General features: G+C 49.5%; 1 protein-coding gene across 2 annotated transcripts in view; it reads right to left on the bottom strand.

The window, feature by feature from the left end:
• Positions 1 to 21,498, bottom strand: part of LOC111148131 (transcription factor 7 like 1) — a 152,597-nt gene that overhangs the window by 10,482 nt on the left and 120,617 nt on the right. For both annotated transcript variants that reach the window (XM_022504551.1, XM_022504552.1), the window contains exon 4: positions 8,867 to 8,950. In XM_022504551.1, coding sequence (XP_022360259.1) covers positions 8,867 to 8,950 — 84 coding nt within the window. The remainder of the gene's footprint in view (positions 1 to 8,866; positions 8,951 to 21,498) is intronic.

Below are 21,498 nucleotides of genomic sequence, written 5' to 3'. Positions count from 1 at the left end.
AGGCTGGGAACCATTCTACCCCTCTCAGCGGAAAACCCCAGAACAACGTGCACGGGTGCCGCATGGGGTTCGCTCAGCACCGCAGCCAAGTCCAGATTTATCTGGAGAGCATTTCAGAGCCATCTCGGGCCTGAATCCTTCTGCAGTCAATGCAGACCCAACATTTTTCCAATTCAAGTGTTTCTCAAATGTTTTAGTCTGTTACTAGAGTTGGTCCAGGTGAAAATTCTTCTTTAAATTCCTTGTCCTCGAGGAAGCAATGCCTCGTCTTCTACCATCCAGGACTTAAATTCAAGGTCAAAGTAAAGCTAGCATCATACAATTCCAACACGGACGGAGAAGTCATCTCTCCTCACGGCCCCTCTCCTCCAGCTGCTCCTCTAAGGAACTTGCTGGAAGCCTCCACAGAGCCTCCTGGCTCCTACTGGTCACGCACTATTCTCTTTTCTTCCTGACCCTGATTTCAGAGAGCAGAAGGGTAAGGTTTTGTAAATCAGGCAAAGATGAGCCTTCAGCTTGTGGGACCACTGACAAAGCAGCCATAGACGCGCCAACAGACTGCCCAGGGAAGACACTGAGCGCTCCTCTGGGCTACTGACTGTATCTGATTTTATACATTTAAGAAATCTGTTCTTTCTACATCCATTTGTCTGTTTACTGCTGGAGGCGATCTTCTCTGTGGGAGCAGGAAGGGGATCTGTTTCTCCCAAAGCAGGGCTATCTGCTGAGAATACTCAACAGCCCGAGAAGGAGGATTTCCAAGGACTGGCAGTTCCAAGGACTGCAGCCCCGGCTGCAAGGTTCAGTGTCACTCTGATTCTGTCTGTGACAGATGGTGACTTAGGCCGGGGTGGGGGGAGGGGGTCTCCAAACTTTCTTGGTCATAGAACTTAATCGATAAAAAGTATCGGTTCTGCCCTGTTTGGTTGGCTGGCTGGTGGGTCTGAGCTTTTTAAGCAGTAGTATTTTCAATCTAAGGATATGGCAGGAATCTTTGAAGCTACTTGTGTATTTCCTTATGGGATATTTTAGTTAAAAGTCAGTCATGTGTAAATCCAAGTAGCTGAGCTCAGGTGACCTGCCCTATGCTGAACACCAGCAAGTAGGGGAAGTGCCTGCCAGGGATACCCTCATGTTCCATACCTCAAAGACGAACTTCTTCCTGGTGACTTTAGATTAAGACACAAGGGACAGTGTTTTTACCCCCAACCCTTGCCCTCAAGGGAACATCTTGTGTCTGCACAGCTTTTCAGAGATAACCAATTGGACTCACTGCTCAAGCTTGGACAGAGAACAACTTTCTTTGCATGTGCCCCTCTGCAGGTGCTAGGAGATCCTTCCTCATGTTACTTCCACGATTCTTTCCTATCCCTATACCTCGGCATATCACGTAAATAAATATTTCCTCTACCAAATGAGAGCTCATCAAGTGTGAGAAGAGAAATACCTTGTTCTCTGAGATCTTCTCTGTGTGTCCCTCATTGGCCACAGTCTCCGGACTCCTATTTTCTGGACACCTGTCTCTAAATTACTCCCATGTCTTCCTTAAAATTAGTAAAATATTACAGAGGGAGATGGCCAGTTGGTAGTGCAGAAAATAAGATTGAAAGATTTACATATAATAGAACCAGGGCCATATAGGAATCTAATTTGAGTTGGTGGGACCTCACTTCTCTCTCTGTATGGACACACAACACACACACACACACACACACACACACACACACACCCCTCTCTAATAACTACTACTTGAAAGACAATACATATGCTCTTTGCCACTCTATCTCATTAAGGAAAGGAAGTCTGAGTGTAGGTTTCCTCTACAGAATTTTCCTCTGCTGAGAGAAATGGAAATCCACGCTTTTATTTATCGGATAAATGTTTGTGCAGAATGTCTACACAGCAGGCACTGAGTTGGGCAGCCCAAGGGCTGGAGGCCTATCGGGCAGAGATGGAAAGAATCTGGGTCTCTGATAACATGAAATGAATTGCTGACTGGCCCTACAGAAAACACCAATCCCAACAGTAATAGCGACCCAATAAATTCCTTTCTTGTTTCCCTGTGGCGGGGTGGGGGTGGGGGGGGGGCTGCAGGGGGTGCTGGGAGCAAGTATTTCTGTTGTAGCTGCGCTATGCCAGGTACAGCTCCAGGTGTCTGCTGAATGCACCAGACCCAACTATTTAGACACAAATTCCTATTCTCATGGTACCCATGTTCTAACTGGAGAGATGGACAATAAGCACAACTAAAAATAAAACACAGATATTGAGAAATGCTAAGGAGAAACACTAAGTCAGGGCCAAGGGCAGTGGGGGTTATGACCCAGGTTGAACAGGGAAAGTCTTGAGGAGAACATGACTTTTGAATAAACACCTGAGGGAAGTGGGGGGCGGGACCTGCAGACGGTGAGGGAGGAGCATTTTGGCAGAAGGAACACCAGAGTGTGGCTGTGGGAGTGTGGCTGATAGACGGGCAGTGTGCTTGGCATGTCTGAGGAGCCCCAAGGAGGCCAGTGGACTGGAACGGAGAGAAGAAAATGAGGACAGAAGGGTCTCTATTACCGTATTAAATGCTTTCTGAGCTCTTCATCAGTAGGAAGACACGGAAGACGTAAAAACAAAGCCAGGCAACCGGTGAGAGAGAAATGTTTAAGGAACTGGAATGTGTTTCAGGTCCTTCTAAGCAGTGCTGAATTTTTGAGGTCCTTGTAAACAGGGCTGCGTATAAAATTCTTGGGATAAATGTTTCCTTTTCTTCCCACATAAATGCTTGTAGGAAAAAACAAAACAAAACGCTTAAACCCTCGCAATTCAAATCTTCGGGATAGGCATAGGTGAACGCCAATTTTCATTTCTTTTCTAGAATTCGGGTGAGCTCTTCCAATCTATGAATTCAAGTGTTTGTTTTTAAAGCCGAGTTTCACTTCTTCTATTTATTGCCTTTTATTGTTTCCATCGGCTTGGTCTCTTTGTCAGGAACACTTATTTCTGGACTGGTGTTTTGGTTTCTGTCCTCTATCCGTTGTCATCTTTTCCATGACGGTCATTAATCCATGGATTGGGCTTTGCCACCATGTCCATTTTGCTCTACAGCAAGATTCATGAGCGGGAAGAGAGGAGGAAGAATTCCCCAAAGCTAAATTCTCAGTAGCAGAAACTCACAAGGGGATGGAGGCAGGTCATCATCAAGGTTTGATGAAAACCAGGACACCTATATGGCTTCAAAGCCTCTCCCCAGAGACCGCGCTTATTAGGTACAAGCAAGGAGCAACGTCATGGTGGAAACACACGGCGGACGCCACCTTAACTGAATGACTGAAGCTGACATCCTCGCAATGGGGACAAATGGACACCGTGGACCTGCCTCCCAGTGTGAGGCTCTCGGAAGGACACGGCCTCAGTGCAGTAGTGTTCTTGCCAAAAACACATGACCGGAGTCCAACCACGAGGAAACAAACAAACTCAAGCAGAGGAACAGTCTGTAAAACAGCTGCTCGGTGCGTCTCAAAAAATGTCAAGGTCGGGAAAGACAATGGCTGAGGAACTCTGCTACAGCAAAGAAGACAAGGGACATGGCAAGTAAATGTCGTGTGTGATCCTGGCTTGAGCTCTGGCCAGGGAGAAGCACATGGCCGTAAGGACACTCTTAGGGACATTTGCCAAAATTCTGAATATATATTAGAGAGGAATATGAAATGTTCATTTCTTGATTTTGATAACTGTACTGTGGTCATTGTTAGGAAATTTCATTGTTAGGAAATATAGCCAAAGTACTCAGGGGTAAAGGGGTATAATGTCTCCAAATGACTCTCAAATTATTTTTAAAAACCCCATACATATATGTATGTGTTTATACACAAATATATATACGGGGGCGGAGGGAAGCACAGGGCAAAATTTCCGAATCTGGATAAAGAGCATATGGGAGGTTCCTTGTATTATTCTTGTAATCCTTCTGCAAGTTGAAAAATTATGTCAAAATAAAAAGTTAACACTGGGCAGTAAGAACCGAAATCAGTACTGGAGGCAGACAGGGCAGCGGCGGGCTGTGGAAGGAGTTTTGAAGTGCTTGGGCCCACAGCAGGTGTGCTGTGGAGAAGATGGAGAGATGAGGTACTATTTTAAAAGGGAAACCTCAATATATGTTTGAAATTGAGAGGCAGCATGCTCAGCAAACCCGAAAAGCTGAGCAGCAAGGTGGCCCTCTGGGAGGACATGAGGCTTGGCAAGTTGCTTCTGAGAGTGGCCCGATGTTCAACAGCAAAACGGGGTGTTTACTCTTTAAAGGAAGCGTTCTGCTCACCTCCTAGAGAGCACCTTACAGGAGCAGGTATCACAAAGCGTGAGCAGGCTGTGGGATTAGAGGTCTTTTTCTGTGCACTTTGGCGTCTTCCCAAGTGTTCTCCATAGCACAAGCCCTACCTTCACGGTTTCGAAAAAGGCTTAGTTAAAAAAAAAAAGCCCTATAGGAGGAGAGGGACTGGAGCAAGAGGGAGAGAGGGGCTTACAAGGGCTAACACCTTTCCCCTGAGGGGTCATTCTTCCCTTGATTCACAGAGGTTCCCCAAGCACCTTCTCCGTGTTAGGCCTTCTAACCGGGTGGGGTAAATGAATGTGAGCAGAGCAGAGGGGATTCCTGTCTTCAAGTCAGTTATGTTCTAGAAGCACATATACTGGTTTCGTGTACAGCACACAGTGCTCCAAGGAGAGAGAAGGGAAAGACGGGGGCCAGGCACACGGGGGCCCCAGTGAGGGATCTGATATCAGTCTAGATGTAAGGAGATTATAGTGAACAGATATTACAAGTCGCTACATATAAAATATCAGAGCCATTCCGTTTTTTAGAGCTTGTTTTTAAAGCATAAAATCCAAGTCGTAAGAACACTTAACTCCATCCCTACCTGGCCCAGTTACGGCTTGTTTATACACATTTCCTTGACAGGTAGCTCTGACATGACTCACTCCATCTCTGCCAAGTATGCAGGCTGTTTCCTTTGCTTGCCCTTCTCCCAGGGCAAACCTCATCTTAAAATATTTTGCTTGTGCTTCTAAATGAAACCTCCTAATTGAGTGTTTTCAGTTTTCTAATAAAAACGCCAGTGTCCAGACCTCTGAACACCTCCAAGCCCAGCTCCCAGCTCCAGCCTCGAGAAGCAAGCACATAGTGAACTGGAATCGTCTTGAGCTCCTTCTCCCCGTTTGCCTCTGATTTACAATTCACGCAATGATTCTCCATTCTGTCTGCCCCTTAGAATCTCCTGGGGAGCTTAAAAAAACAAAGATACCAACTGTACCCCAGACCTAGTAAATCATATCCTTGGCAGAGCAGATGATGAGAATCTATGGACTCCTCATCTATTATCTTCGCGATCTGTCCACTTGAACTGGCCCCTAATGCAGGCCCTCACCACCTCTCAGTCAGCAAATTAAACAGTATTTTAATCGCTCTCATCTTCAAAAGAGTAGCAGTGGTGACAGGCAACAGCAGGGAGCTCATGGTCATGGAGGGCTCACCCCATGGCAGGCGCAATTCTAAAATCCTCACAACACACTGGCTCATTTGCACACCACTCTTGAGGTCAAGACCTCTTCTGGTTCCCATTTTACAGACAAGGAAACCAAAGCAATGCAAAAAGCAGTAACTTGGCTAGAGCTGCACCAATAGGAAAAGGCAGAGCTGGGATTCAAACCCATGGAGTTAACATCCTCCAACACAGAGATGGCGCTCCCCAGGTGTGTCAGGCTTTGCTCCTACACACACGTGTATCTCAGAATCGGAATGAGATGCTCTGGCGGGAAAACCGAGAATGGAGGTCTTCTCCTAATCTGTAGCATTGCAAGTTAACGTTAAGGTCTCCCCCCATAAATGTTTCTTAAAGCTTTCGAGGCCTGTTTCTGCTTTTCTTTTCTTTTTAAGATTTTATTTATTGAGGGGCGCCTGGGTGGTTCATTAAGCATCTGCCTTTGGCTCAGGTCATGATCCCAGATTCCCGAATCAGGCTCTCTGCTCAGCGGGGAGCCTGCTTCCCCCTCTCCCCCTCCCCCTGCTTGTGTTCCCTCTCTTGCTGTGTCTCTCTCTCAAATAAATAAATAAAATTTTAAAAAAAGATTTTATTTATTGAGAGAGAGAGAGAGAGCATGCGCATAAGCAGGGGGAGGAGCAGAGGGAGAGGGAGAGGGAGAGGCAGACTCCCTGCTGAGCAGGGAGGCCGATGGGATCACTACCTGAGCCATCCAAGTGCCCCGCTGTTTTGTTTTGAAGATTTTAAAGAATCTCTTGGGGCTCGAACTTACAACCCCAAGATCAGGAGTCATATATTCCACTGACTAAGCCAGCCGGGCACCCCTCTGTTTTTCTATTTTAGAATACACAGTGTGATAATATACAACTTGCTAGAAAATGAGCCATTTTGTTACCTACACTGTAGTGCGTCAACTGTTCACGCTTCTCCACTCTGACAAAGTGAGGAGCCCTGCTGCACCCCACACTGAATTAGTGTCCGCAGAGCACGTATCTGCAATGGACAAATCCGTCCATCCATGGTTGTATATATTGTATAATCCATCCATATGTCCATGGATATATTTGCTTGGCTGCCGTAGCTACAGGCATAGACCCCTGTTGAGAGTTTAGGGATTTCGTGTATCTTTATGTCACTCACACGGGAGATCGTAAGTGAGAACGGGTACCTTAATTTATTTAAGGAAAAGAGTCTAAAAAGAGAATGGAGGCTTAGAGAGGGCAAAGAACTTTTAGAATCTCTGGGTCCAGTCTCCTGGAGAGGGGAGAGGAGGAGTCCAGGAAGCAGAGGGCTGTAGACACTGACCGATGCCAGTGGCTGAGCTGAGCCAGGCTTCAGGGGACCGGCAGAACGAAGCGGGTGGTGATGGAGGTGGGGGTCTGGCTCTTGCGGGAGAAGCCGGGAGTGAACACCGCCAGTGAAGTATGAAAATGCTCGCAACAGGAAGAGGGCGGGACACAGGGTTTTTATTTTATTTTTCAGAGATGGAGGGCTTTGGGCAACAGAAAGGGTGGGAAGCTCAACGGGTACCCGTGCTAATATGAAAAGGAACTCACTTCCTTGAAAAGTAGATGGAGATTTTAGACAATATGCACAGAGACAGTATGGGGGGGGGTGGAGGAAAGGAGGGAGGGTCCTGCACGTTAGGGTCCACTGGAGTGGGCTGGGGGAGGCCGCAGGATGGGTGGAGGAGTGAGCAAAGGTTTGAAATTGTTAGAGAGAGAGAGAGAGAGAGAGAGCTGTGCTGGGAGGGGACTGGCCCCGTCTGTGGCAGGGTGGACGTGGGACGCCATGTACTCTACCATGACTGACCGCTAGGGGGCATCGGGACCTTGCACTTGGCCATCCCAAATGGGTCTCTGGGGGACCAGAGACACCCCCTGGCCTATTCCTGGGGCTGTTCAGCCTTGGTGAGCGGCCACAGAGCCTCTCAGGGGCAGCCCACACTGGATGGCTGGCTGGAATGCACTGTTCCCTAGTCACTGGTCTCTCCTGGAGAGGATGGGAAACACCTCTCCCCACTCACCTCCCCAGTGGACAGCAGTGACCATCACCTGAGAACCACATAAGACATCCTTTATAAACCTCCAAGGTCTCTGCCTCTGTGAGCTGCTCTCACGATTACTGCAAATCATATGGGCTCCATGTATCTTCTTTCTCCTCAACCAGATTTTAAGCTTTTAATGAAAAAGGGCTGTCAGGGTATTAAAATGTCCTGAATGAGATGAAATGATACGCCTGCAATTTACTTTAAAACAACCCAGTGTAGTAGAAGGGGGGAGTATGGATAAAGGAAACAGGTGAAATTTTCCATAACAATGTTTTATTTTATTTATATTTTTAAAAAGATTTATTTATTTGCCAGAGAGAGAGCAAGGTAGCACAAGCAGAGGGAGCAGCAGAGGGAGAAGCAGACTCCCCACTAAGCGGGGAGCTTGACACAGGACTGGATCCCAGAACCCTGAGATCAGGACCGGAGCTGAAGGCAGACGCTTAACCAACTGAGCCACCCAGGTGCCCCATAACAATGTTTTAAATAAGACCATCTTTTCCCAGGTCTCCTTGTCTGTAAAATGTGTAGGTCATGCCAGTGGGTTTCCTTCTAGCTGCACCCTCTAAGACCCTGCAGCTCACTGTACAGTGCGTAACACCAGTTAGCTTGCAAGGCTGTGTGGGTCTTAAGGCCAGGGATCCTCAAACTCCCAAGAGAAGTCTTGGAATGCAATGTCCCAGGTCCATCTCTTCTGTAAGTCAGTCCCCTGCCAGCCCTGGTGAGGCGAGACCTGCTTGGACCCCACTACTCCCTTCTCCCAGGTCCATCCCGATGATCTTCTTCCCCTGGGGCCCGAGCTGCCACAGGGCTTGGCACAAAGGCCTCAGGGCTTGGCACAAAGGCCTCAGTGGCCCTGCTGGGGTTTTCGTTTGCATGTGTTTTACTTAATTCTCTCCTATAATATCCTGTACAAAAAAGCCTCTTGGACTGTCGCTGCCTGCAGCTGTGAGGACAAGTGACAGGGCAGCAGGAGCTCCAGTAGGGCGGAAGGATGGCACCACTGCCCAGGTGGAGGGGGCGGCAGGAAGGACCAGGGCATCCGGGCAGGGTCGGGCCGCCATTGCTAACCACACACCATCCCGGGAGGTATGTGCGCATGTGCTGAGGTGCAAGGCGTGGAGGGGCACACAGGTGATGCCATTCCACCCCCGACAGCTCAGCCCTTCCCCCGAGGCACACACACTTGAAGCTACCAGACCCCATCCGCTTCAGGACGGCAGAAGGGACCCAATGCCATGGGCTGAGGTGAGGGACAGAATCCCTCCAGTGCTCAAAGGGGAAACAGACTTACCAAGTGTGCTGGGGATGGTGACCTGGTGTCCTTGACCGTGGCACTGGAGGGGACATCGAGGAGGGGCCATTTCATCTGCAGGTACTGCACAAACACAGAAAACACAAGGTAGCTGGTGAGATGGGGTCTCACTAGCACTCCCAAGTGAACAGGGAGGCTCCTGTTGGTTCACTGCACTGGCACGAGCTCCTGGCTGGTCTGCGTCCAAACGATCATCTCCAGGGACAGCACGCGCTTACAGTTACCACCAACCAAAGTGTCCAAAGATCCATGGTTGAGGGTCAGGTTCTGCTTGCTCTACTCATGGGACAAACAGGGCTCATCAAGGGACCAAGGGCTCCCAGATGATCCTGCCCCCTTCATCCCCGTGGCTTATAGCATCACACACAAGACTCCCTAAGACACGGCCTCCAGAAGATTCTGGGAGTGAAGGAATAAAAACCATCTGCTGGACACTTGAAGGGTCATGGGTAATAACCGTCCAGACTCAATGATGTTGATTTAACATCTAGCTCTAGCGTTTTCTGACCCTGAAAAGACTGTCCAGTACCTTACCCTGTACTAATCCAAACCCAACAGTAAACCCTCTACACACACACACACACACACACACACACACACACACACACACACACACACTTTCTTTAAACAAAAAGCCTCTCTTCAACCCTGGCCTGGCAGTTTTTGGGGAGGGCCTGGAAAAGGATGAGCGGGGAGGAGGGGAGGGGCCCTGGGGTCCAGATTCTAATGCTCACGGGTTGAGGGCCTCACTCTGCCAGTGTAGGTTGTGCAACCCTGGACAAGAGTCTTGACAACTCCGAGTCTCGATTTCTTCATCTGTAAGGCAAGGCTAGGTCCAGAATTTTACTGGTTGTTAGAAGGCTTAGGGACAATGTCAAGTACAGAACACAATGCTTCCCATGTGGGAGATGTTTGATGAACGGCAGCTATCATTTCCATAAGCGAACCACTAGTCTTCGCTGGGGGCAAAAGCACACATGTTGTCTTAGTGTCAACACTGATATGGTGCTTCTGGGCAGTGGACCAGCTACACAGCCTCTTCAGAGAATTCTTGAGGTTACTTTGAAAGCGACACCTCCAGTAAGAAATGCTGGCCCCAGGAAGTTTCACAGAGAGGCAGAAATAGGTCTCTGAGTTTTAATTCCTTGCTCTGGTCATTCAATTCCAGGGAAAAAGAAATCATGATGTGGCCTTGAGCTATGTGCCCAGGACTGAGAAAGTAGGATGGGTGTGCCCCTCTGCTCATCATCACCCACAAACATGGACTGAGAGGGCAGGGTCTGAGCTTTCAAAACAGCATCCATGGGTAAAGATAATAACCCTAGGACACATCTACAGAGGGCCAGTGGGCAGCACAGACAGCAGGTGAATGGGCCAAGGAGGCCTGGCTGTGGGAGGCTTGGGAAGTAGGAACAAAAGGGGGGAGTTTAGGGACCCTAAAAATAAGGCCAGTCTCTACTCCGGGCCCTCTGGTACCTGCCCCATCCTTCTTCCCCACTGCCATATTGAATATCATTCTGTCCCTGTGTTCTGCTGACCCTTCCCACCCACACCCATCTCTTTCCCTACCCAGAACCTCCACTTTCTAGATGAACTAACTGGGATTTCAATGCCTCTGGCAAATCAAAAGGACGGGACAGATACTGGAATCATTAGTTAAAACTTATTTCCTCAGTGAATAACATTTGTGCCATGTGGGCAGTTTCCAAAGCATTTTCTTTCTTTCTTTCCGTCCTTCCTCCCTCCCTCCCTCCATCTCTCTCCCTTTCTTTCTTAGATTTTATTTGAGAGCGAGAGCACACATGTACCCATGCGGGGGAGGGGTGGGGGGTGCTGAGGAGCACAGGGAGAGGGAGAAGCAGGATCCCTGCTGAGCGAGAAGCCCGACGCAGGGCTCGATCCCAAGACCCTGAGATCACGACCTGAGCCGAAGGCAGATGCTTGACCGACTGAGCCACCCAGGTGCCCCCCAAAGCATTCTCACACACATAAACCGGTTTCATCTTCACAACAACCCTGCTGTTATAAGTAGAGGTGACTGTCCCAAATTTTCAGAGGCGCTAATGGAAGTAAACACAGGGTGAGTGACCAGCCCAGCTTTACGAGGGGAGTGGCCGCTGAGCTCCCCGACTTCAAACCCCACACTGTTCACTGCAACACAAGTCCTAACACTTTCCATAACATCACCTTCTTGAAATACCACCCCTACCCCATCTGTTCCTATCTGTCTCCCACAGGGCTGGCCACCTCAAAGCTGAATGAATGTTTACGTATCAGTGATCTCCTGTGGGGATGTTCCCGTAGCAGTCACAACCGGAGCATTTCTGTTTATTTTCTGAAGGTGAACTGCAATCGCCAAGTGTCACATGCTAAGGAGAAGTCTCCCAAACCCACCCCAACACGGAAGGTAGTAGAAGGCTTCCCGAAACCCACCAGCTCTACCAGCATCTGGTTTCCTAGCTGGAGTCCTAAAGACACGGGCTGCATACTCTTCTCGTTGGCTTAGATCAAACAGCAATCCGCCCGAATCCTCGTTTGGGAGAGAACACGATCCCCTGACCTTTTGGGCTGGGAAGCAGAGCAGGCTGTGGGAGATGAATGCAGGTTTCTCAAACACGACATTACAGGCACTGGGGGCAGATCGGTGGGAGTGGTCCTGTGCATGGCAGGATGTGCGGCAGCTTCTTTGGCCTCTAGGGCGGCAGAACCGTCCCTGGGTGGGGGGGGGGGGGTGTCCCTGCTCGAGTGGCTGAAGAGCTGGGACCTAATACACTATAAGCTGCATGAGGGTCTGCCTTCAAACCGGGGCTCTCGAGGCACAAGCGTACATAGAGACACGCTCAGAGCGAGGGCTTTTAGTAAGAGCTCCTGGTTTTGGCTGTCCATCACAAGCTTGGCGTCTTACCTACCCACTGCCTGGAATTCCGGTGGGTGGAAGAGACCACACGGTCCTCTTGGCTCTGCAAGGTTCCCTCTCACTCAATGGCTTTAACTGAGACCTGGAGGCTTCAAAGTGGGGGAAGATCTTTGGCCTTATCCACCACCGGAGCCTGGCCCCCAGAGATGGGGCAGACAGGTAGGGAGAGCGGTTCTGGGAATAGTGGACATCCGGCCCAGCCCTTCCTGCTCTAGCCATTTGGGGCAGGGGAGTGTAGTGGGGTGTAGGTTTTACAGGTGCACAAGAATTCAGTCTGGGGATAGGGAAATGGAGGAGTGTCCCTTCCTCTATTCTAACCTTTTCTGCCTTTTTAAGATTTTTTTTTTTAAAGACCTGGTTAGGTTTGTTTATCTTTTTAAAGGTATTTCTTACTTATTTACTTAACAGAGAGAAAGAGAGATCACAAGTAGGCAGAGAGGCAGGAAGAGGGAAAGGGCAAGCAGGCTCCCCACTGAGAAGAGAGTCCAATGCGGGCCTCGATCCCAGGACCCTGAGATCATGACCTGAGTCGAAGGCAGAGGCTTAACCCACTGAGCCATCCAGGTGCTCGCTCTTTAAGATTTTGCAACAAGTGACAGAGGGCGGTGGGGGTGGGGGGGGGGAAGACCTATAAAAAGACATCAGAGTCCCCCTAAGAAGTTGCTTCGCTATCAATCACCTCTGGACTGCAATTCTGAAGAAGGAGCACTCAGAAGGGACAGCTGAGCTTCCCAGAACCATGTCTCTGGGCGGAAGGGGCCAGCAGCCCCTCTGTGATGCGGAGGTGAGGCTGGTCAGGTCTCACCCGGTGTTTCGTGGCAATAAAACTCTCCCTGGCTGGAGCTTCTCACCCGAAGCCAGCCCTCCCATGACCCCAGGGCCAGCTATTGGTGGGAGCATGTCCTCAGGGCCTGAGACAGGTGTGGCCGAGCCTAGATTCTCTGCATGGTCAGGGCATGTGGGCAAATCGAAGATGCTCATTTCTCCAAGTCCAGCCTCGGGTCTACCCGCTCACCTCACCTGGCTCCTGACTAGGGTATGCTGCTCAGACGATGAAGCTGGTCCGGCCCCCTCCCCACGGTGGATGCTCTCTAGAGTTCAAAACACGGAACCTGGGTTGCATGGAGGCAAGCCATGGCCAAGCAACAGCAATGCTTGTCACCCATGGGGTGCTGTCTGCGGGATAAGTACTCTCTTGGGATCCTCAGAAAGAAAAAACCAGACCCAAATGGTGAGTAGTACCACCTTCGAGTTACGCATGCTGCTTGATACACTACTGTATGTCGTGACTGAGACAGAACAGAGAGGAGGCTGCCTGCTCTTACTGAATCTGGGAAATTCTTTCTGGGGACTGGAGTCCCACGGAAAACACTTGGGTAAACGGTGCTGTTTCGGTTCACGGTTAAGTAGACTGAGGCTATGGCTTAGAACTTGTCTTTACCTTATGAAGGAAGGACGGTTCTATTCCTGGTTTTATTTTGTTTTCACTCCAACAGTTGTTAAATTGTCTCCGATCTACCAAAAACGGTCGTGTGGTTTCTCTTCTTTGCCTCAGTTGTGGTACGGATACACGGTGACAGATTCTTCTTACACAAAAGCACCCTTGCATTCCCCAGGTAAACCCTATTCGGTCACGGGGGCTTGTTCATTCTTGCACTGCATTGTGGAATGCTAACCACGGGTGTCTTAAGATTTTTACTTCTGCATGCCTAAGAGTGAGCAGAAGTTTTCTTTTTTGTGCTATCTCCATCAAGCATTGCGGTCCGTGTTATTTTGGCTTCATGATTTGTAAAGGGGGCTGCACCTCTTTTTATCTTTATGCTCTGGGTCCCTTTCTGCTTCTTGCCCCCTCCTCAGTGCTGCTTCTTGGCGGGCAGGCTATTTCCATTCCACTAGGGCCCAGGGAAGGGTCCCTCTGGAGGGCGCTCTCCCTGGACAGCCAGAACCCCCTTTCCTGCAGGGAGGCAGAGATCGGTCCTACAGGATCCCTGCTTAGCTTGAAGACTGTGCAGCAGATTAATTGCAGCTGTGCCCTGGAATTTCCCCCACATACAAATCTTCATGATGTAAAACAGCTGGGAGGAAATCCCAGCATGCCCTGGACAGAGGCAGAACTGCCAATGAGCTACGGAGATTAACCCTCTACCTCCCAGAAGGCAGCGATCCCTCCACCCCCCCCAATCTGCCCCGTCCCAAGCTTGCTGTGGTGCAGACAGGACTCTACAGGACTCTGGGTAACGCCCACATTCTCCCCATTCACACGTTCTCACAGAAAACCCTTTAGGCAGGGCCCCGGCAAGAAAGGAAGCAAAGCTTCATGTTACAGAATCAACAGTAGGGCTCCCAGAAGGCGTGCATGCGCTACAGTTGGAAGCAAGGACACTGGTCATCACCAAAGGTTTCCCAGGTGAGAACACCCCAACCCACAGAATTCCGTTCACTTCTTGATGATCGCGACAGGCCTGTGGCAGAAAGAAGGGCCTCCCCTCTAGCTTTCCCCTCTCACGGTTTTTGTGCTCCCACAGCAGCGGCCTCCCAGTTTAGAAGACCAGTCTTTCCTGCCTCTCCAGTGATAAACAGACCCGCTGGGACCCCAAAGCCAGGCCCCCTTGAATAGAGAAGAGGACTTTTGCAGACCTCTCTTAGGAAACTGTACGGTGTGTGTGGCCACCTAGGAAAACAGGCTAGAAAGCCAAGCCCACAGGCAGACACACAGCTGTCCACCACACAGTGACAAGGACATAGTGCAAAGCACGTTATTTTAACATTATTATCTTGTTATTTTAACAAGAGTCATATTATAAATAAAAAACGCGAACCAACAGTTTCTCTTTACTCTCCATTCTGCCACCGTTGGGGATATAATCATTCCTCACCAGGACTACTGCAATGGCTCCCCAAGTTCTGTAAGAGTTTAGCTTCTAAAAACGAACTCATCAGGGGGCGCCTGACTGGCTCAGTCAGTGGAGCCCGTGATCCTTCATCGCAGGGTCATGAGCCTGTGTCCCACTTTGGGCATGGAACAAAACACTGAAACAAAACCCAACTAATTCAACAGATCTCTTCTTTGCTTAAAATCCTTTCCTGGTTGGCTGGTGGGGTCAAGGGATAGAGCCCCTAGATTCCCCAGCAATCCGGGGCCAACCTATCCTCTTCCAGCTTCAACCCTCATGGCTCCCCACCCCCCAACACTAACTGCGCTCAGGTTCCTACTAAACTCTCTGCCATCTGCTCGGCTGCTCCCCAGCAGATCCTTTACTCGCAGGGAACTCTAAACCCTTCTTCAAAACCCTGTCCCAAGGTCACCTTCCCAGCTCCCCACATAGAGCACTGGTAAAGCACTCTCACCTCTGTGCCTCAGCTGTGCTTGGTGTTCCCATGACACTCTTCATGCTGTGTTGTTGTTATCCATTTGCAAATTCTATCTTTTGGACCATAAGCTCCTCAAGGGTCACGTTCACATCCCCAGTTTCTTGCCCAGAAGCCAGCATTCATGATGCATGCAGACCTTGTCCCATCTTCAGCTTAAGCCCTTATCGACCTCCTAAACCTAGGTTCCGTGTCTGTAGCACTGGGTTGCCCAGTCTCCTTCTGAATCCTTTAGAGATGTGGAACGCACATAACGGAGCTCCCACGTTAATTAGCCTACTGTTGCCAAGAATTTGGAAATGCAGCTTGGAGGTTGTGACACCCAACCCTGCCAGCGCCTGGAGGCCTGTTTAAGATCCTCTATCTTCTGTCAAAATGGACATAAGTTGGTCTAAATTTGGTGAAAGTCTACCAACATTGAGCAATGGGCTCATTAGTGAGGAGACAGAAACACTCTCCCAACTAAGAACAAATGTTTCGTTTCAGGAAATCACTAAAGATAAAGTGAAAGCATTTAGAACCGGTTTCCAAACATGATGGATTAAACATAGTTCCAAGAGCAGAAGGATAAAAAGCAAAGTGTACTTTCATTCCCCCCCCCCGCCTTTTTTTTTTTTTCCTCTAAAGAGGAGTAGCTTTTCCATTTGCTTCGTTTTCTGGCTGACACGATATCCCCAACACAGTCACCCTCTCTGTTTCACTCATGTGTAGAAGGCGGGGTTCCTTCTTAAGGTTTTGCTAATAGGTTGTTAGAAATAAATCCAAAATATCTTCAAACAAGCTACTTTTTCATGTAGTAAGACACATAATTTTCCTTGGAAAAGTTATTTAGAACCACATTTCTGCAGTGTTTTAAACCAACAAAGCAACTTTTTTCTCTGAAGCACCTGTCACAGCATTTGGGTCAGCAAGTATTTCTGGAGCCCCTCCTGTGCACTGCAGCGAAGGGGCTCTAAAAATATTTCATGACTGAAGAGTAAACTAAAAAATAAGAGTGGGTTGGTTATGGGTTCCCATAAACACCTATTCCCTGCCCATTCCCTCAAATAACTCCCTTCTTTCCTGGATGGCCTTAAACTATTCTCTTCCTTTTCCAACTCGGAGAATTCGGCAATTCTGCATACCAGACCTGACCAAAGGTTGTTTTTTGTTTGTTTTTCTTTTTTTTTTTTTAAATTGGCTCCCCTCACAGAGGCCAGTTTCCAGTGGTAGAAGGATACAGTGTGAGAAGCGGGAGACCAGGATTCTAGGCTTGTTCTAATGTCTCTGGAACTCGATCATGTCACCTTTATTTAAGACTTATTTATTTTTGAGAGAGAAAAAGAGAGAAAGAGCACAGAGGGCAGAGGGAGAGAATCCTCCAGTCCACTCCCTGGAACCCGACACAAGGCTCGATCCCAAGACCTGAGCCCAAACCAAGAGTTGGATGCCCCCACAGACTGAGCCACCCAGGTGCCCCTCGACCACTGCACCTTTTTTTTTTTTAAGATTTTATTTACTTATTTGACAGAGATCACAAGCAGGCAGAGAGGCAGGCAGAGAGAGAGGAGGAAGCAGGCTCGCCGCTGAGCAGAGAGCCCGATGTGGGGCTTGATCCCAGCACCCTGAGATCATGATCTGAGCCAATGGCAGAGGCTTTAACCCACTGAGCCACCCAGGCGCCTGACCATTTCACCTTTAAAATGGGGGTATTTTAGGTCAATCAGAGAAAGACAATATCACATGATCTCTCTGATATGACAAATTTGAGAGGTAGGGTGGGAGGTTGTGGGGGGCAGGGAGGGAAAAAAATGAAACAAGATGGGACCAGGGAGGGAGACAAGCCATAAGAGACTCTAGATCTCAGGAAACAAACTGAGCGTTGCTGGGGAGTGGGGGGTAGGGATAGGGCGGTTGGGTGATGGACACTGGGGAGGGTATGTGCTATGATGGGTGCTGTGAATTGTGTAAGACTGATGATTCACAGACCTGTACCCCTGAAGCAAATCATACATTATGTGTTAATAAAAAATTTTTAAAATATGGGGTTATTTTGCTTCAGTGGCTGAAGGCAGGGACCTGGACCAGATGGTCTCCCATGGAAGAAAAACGTGAAATGTCTGTCTAAACCACCACGGGTTCCTGGGAGAGAAGACGCATGGAGGTAACTCAATAAACAGACTCAGGAGGCTTTGCGGGTCCCTGTTCACAAGCGGTGGACACTGGGAGGCTACCTCCCTTTTCAGAACCTCTGGTTTCCCACCCGTAACGTGGGGATCAAAGCACCAACCACCCAGCAGAATTGTTACTGCATGCGGCAGCCACATGGGAAAGGACCAAGCAAAGGGCTGAGCCCATGGAGAGCTCTTAGGAAATACGTGTGTGGTCATTAAGATTGAAAGTCACTGTTGCTCAACGAGCCTCTCACTAACACTTTACCCAGGGCCAGAGGACAGCCAATTCCCAGGGTCTGACCACTCGCTGGTCTCCAGGTGCTCGTGCAGAGAGACCCTGCTCAGGGGTGAGCTAGTCAATGTGTGGCGAGCGGCTCTCTGAGCAAACACCAGACCCCGCTTTGTAGCCTTTGCTGATGTCCGCAGAGCAAACACTCCCACCAGGGCTAATTTCAGGCTAACAGGGTGAGTCCCCACTGGCAGGGCTGGGAAGAGAGGCCAAGGACAGGCTGGTGGCAGCTGGCTCTGGCCTCGGATGCCTGGAAGACTGATACATGGGGTCCTGGGCTGAAGCAGACCCGAGGTCTTGATGCAGCATCGGATGCTCTGGCCAGGCAGATCTCTCTGGCAGCTGCCTGCTCCTCTTATTTATTTATTTATTTGTATTTTATTTTATTTATTTATTTGACACAGAGGGAGAGAGAGAGATCACAAGTAGACAGAGAGGCAGATGGAGAAGCAGGCTCCCCACTGAGCAGAGAGCCCGATGAGGGGCCCGATCCCAGGACCCTGAGATCATGACCTGAGCCAAAGGCAGATGCTTAACTGACTGAGCCATCCAGGCACCCCTGTCTGCTCCTTTTAAAAGGAGCAGGGAAACTCTGCACCCAGAGCACTGGGCATTCAAAAGAAGTCAAACTGCATTTGGGTCCTAATTTCTGAAATCTAGAACTATAAGTCTTGTCCATCTAGGCAGCCTCTCACATTGTCTGTGATCTTGGGCCCGGGTGGTTTCCGTGCTCACTACCTGGCATATACGGTGATAAAGACACCGTACAGAGCAGAGCAGCTTCTTGGTAGGAAGTGGCCTTAGACGTCTGGCCCTCCTTCCCCGCAGCTGAACTCTGCCGGCTCCCTCCTCCTCTCCCTTCTGCCTTGGGCCTTATCATGGCCATGTCTGCCTATACAGGCAGCACCACCCTCCCTTCGGGTAAGATCATCTGTCCTGGCCCCCACTGTGGGCTCAGACTTGGCCAGAGGAGCCTCTGCCCTGTGCAGCTTTGTGCCCTATTCTCCAGCCTGCACGTCTGTGCCCCCATCTCGATCACCCAGCAACAAAGCAGAGCTGAGTCATTCTGGGGGACGGCTCCATGGTGTCCATCACACAGAAATGCCATATTCTACGAACAGTCCCTACGCACAGATGTGTAAGTGCTTCCCAATCTTCGCTGCAGTCAATGTCCCCGAACGCTCATTATGCTCACGCAGGAACACAGCTGTTAAGATACTTTCCCAGTTGGGAGCGGAACTGCTAGGTCAAAGGTACGTACATTAAGGTTTTGAGAAGTATTATCAAATTTCGCAGTCTACACCGCTACCAGGAACATATGAGAGAGCTTCCAGCCTTGCCCACAATGTGATCAAACATACCGATCTTTGCTAAACTGACAGGTGAAAAGCAGCAGCTCCTTCTACTTCCAACGTGCATTTCTCTTACTAAGTGAGGCTGGGAATTGTCACACATACAGTTGATGATCTGAAGGATAGACAAAGGATGTGTGTGGCCAGGAGGAAGTGGGCTTACCATCTCTGGGGGGTGGGGTGAGGGAGCAACAGGGAAAGGCAGGGAATGGGTATGGCATCTGCAGGCGCCATGGCAGCCTTGGGGAGCTGCGTGGTAGAGGGCTCTCCGTGGCTCGGCATGAGTTACAAAGCACCGTGCAACCTCTACTGCTCCTCACCTTCACTCAGAGGGAAGAAGAGCAGATCTGACAGGAGCTGCAGGCACAGCCTGTGAGGTAGATGCATGTGGAAGGGGAGGGGGAAAAGAAGGAGGGGGAAGAGGAGAAACAGGAGAAGCAGGAGAAGGAGGGAGGAGGAGAGAGAGAGGAGAAGGAGGAGGAGGGGGAGAAGGAGGAGAGCCCGGGAAGTCACTGCTGCTGGGGCTGGGTAGGCAGAGAACTGGGGCACGGCCCCACTCTCTCATCTCCCTCCTTCCCTTCCAGTCCTTCTGTTGCTCCCCTCCTTACCCCCTTCCCATCCACACCTAAGCACTCAGTGGTCTGGCTTCTGTTCCAGTCACTTGACTGTCTCTATCACTTCAAGGACACTGAGGACGCGAGAAAGGGAGGCAGCTTTCTAGTTACCGAACCTGGCACATCTCCTTCAGGTCCCAGCTTATCTGGCAGCTCGGGGAAACACACTCCCACATGGAAGCCTTCCCCTCCCTTGTCTCCTGTGGTTTCTGCCTCCAGGTACCCTCTGGCTGATTTACCTGTATCAACCTGAATAAATGTCTCAGACAAACTGTTTAGGGAGAAGAGCCCACGACAGAAACTTAGAAGGACAGTCACCAAAATGTCATCACTGGGTTTGAGCAGTTCAGGCAATTTCCTTATTGTCTTCTTTGTGTTTTTCTTCTTCCTTTGAAATTTTGACAATGACCATGAACTGAACCATAGCAAGAGTAGTAAGCAAAGCTATTAAAACGAATCCTCTCTTAATTTCCTTTCCCTAACCTTGGCCTTCAGTTTTCCCAACTGGAAACCTCGAAATTTGCCTTCACATCTTGGCTTCCCCCACCTCCTGTTGGCCAACAAGGTCCAAGGATCCTAAGCCTCTTTCTAGATTTTAGGAATTCAGGCTTTCCTTATTTCCTGGCTGGGCTATGGCAGCAGACTCGGGTCTGCTTCTGGTCTCCCGGCTCTGGTTCAGTTCTGTTCCAGACTGTATCTCGGAAGCGGTAGGCGGTAGCAAGCCAGGCTGAAGGGGAGGGTGGTGCGCGTTCTGTTGCCTCCAACTAACAGAACGTTCAACACCTATATCAAAGAACAGGGTGCTAGACAGAGATTAAGGCGTCCCAGATCCTTCTCCCTGGTGTCACAGCTGCTTCTGTCTCCCTCCCCAGCTCCGCTAGTCCATCCGTCACTTGCCCCTAGAAATATCATTCTAAACTATAAAACTAAGCTATTTAAAGGTAGCAGGTACCTTCCCAATCTTCCAGGACTGCCTGGTGACAAAGGGGATCGAGAAGCCGCCAAGGCTCTGCACAGAGCACTCCATACATGTGACCCGGGCTCCTTCTACACGAGGTAATGGTTTCTGTGCATGACAAGCCCCAGGGAAGATTCTTCTAAGCCCTTAAATAACGAGAATGTAAGTAAGTCAGCAAATGACAGGCTCCCAGAAGACAGGGGTTATGGTGGGCAGGATTCCCATGGAAAAACTGGAAAACTTCTTGCAGGAGGTGGCAGCAGAGCTGGGTCAAACAGGCAGGATACTTCTGTAGTCATTTTACTTCTTAAAGCATTTTATATTAATTAGCTCATTTCATCTTAATGACCCCTAAATAAAGATAAGGCAGGTATTATCAACCTCGTTTTAAAAATGGGGAAAACAAGGGGCACCTGGCCGGCTCAGTTGGTTGAGCGTCTGCCTTCTGCTCAGGTCATGATCTCAGGGTTCCTGGTTCGAGCCCCGCATCGGGCTCCCTGCTCAGAGGGGAGCCTGCTTCTTCTTCTGCCTCTCCCCCTGTCTCATGGTCTCTCCCTCTCTCAACCTCTCCCTGACAAAAAAATAAATGTTAAAAAAAAAATAAAAATAAAAAATAAATTAAAATGGGGGAAACAAGTCTGCTGGAAGCTTCTGGATTTAGAGTTTCCCATGGCCATGAACTAGCTGATGTACAGCTGGGAAAAGGACGCAAAGCTCTGGACTGTTATGGCAGGACTCAAAGTGTACACGAGCATGCTTTCGGTCTTCAAGAAGCTTCAGTCTTACCTTGGAGTCTTGGGGTAGCAGATATAGAGCATGAAGGCTGCCACACCCCCTCTTGTGCCCATGGGAGACACTGATAGCAGATCGTGGCGTTCTTCCCTATATAGGTGAAGAGCTCAGAATCCTCACTGCCATACACCAGGCGGCCACTAACAGTTGATCAAAACTGATCTGGG

This window comes from Enhydra lutris, unplaced genomic scaffold (assembly GCF_002288905.1).
Source record: "Enhydra lutris kenyoni isolate GAN:26980312 unplaced genomic scaffold, ASM228890v2 scaffoldscaffold18, whole genome shotgun sequence".
Lineage (NCBI taxonomy): Eukaryota > Metazoa > Chordata > Mammalia > Carnivora > Mustelidae > Enhydra > Enhydra lutris.
This window is presented reverse-complemented; position numbering and strand designations above follow the sequence as displayed.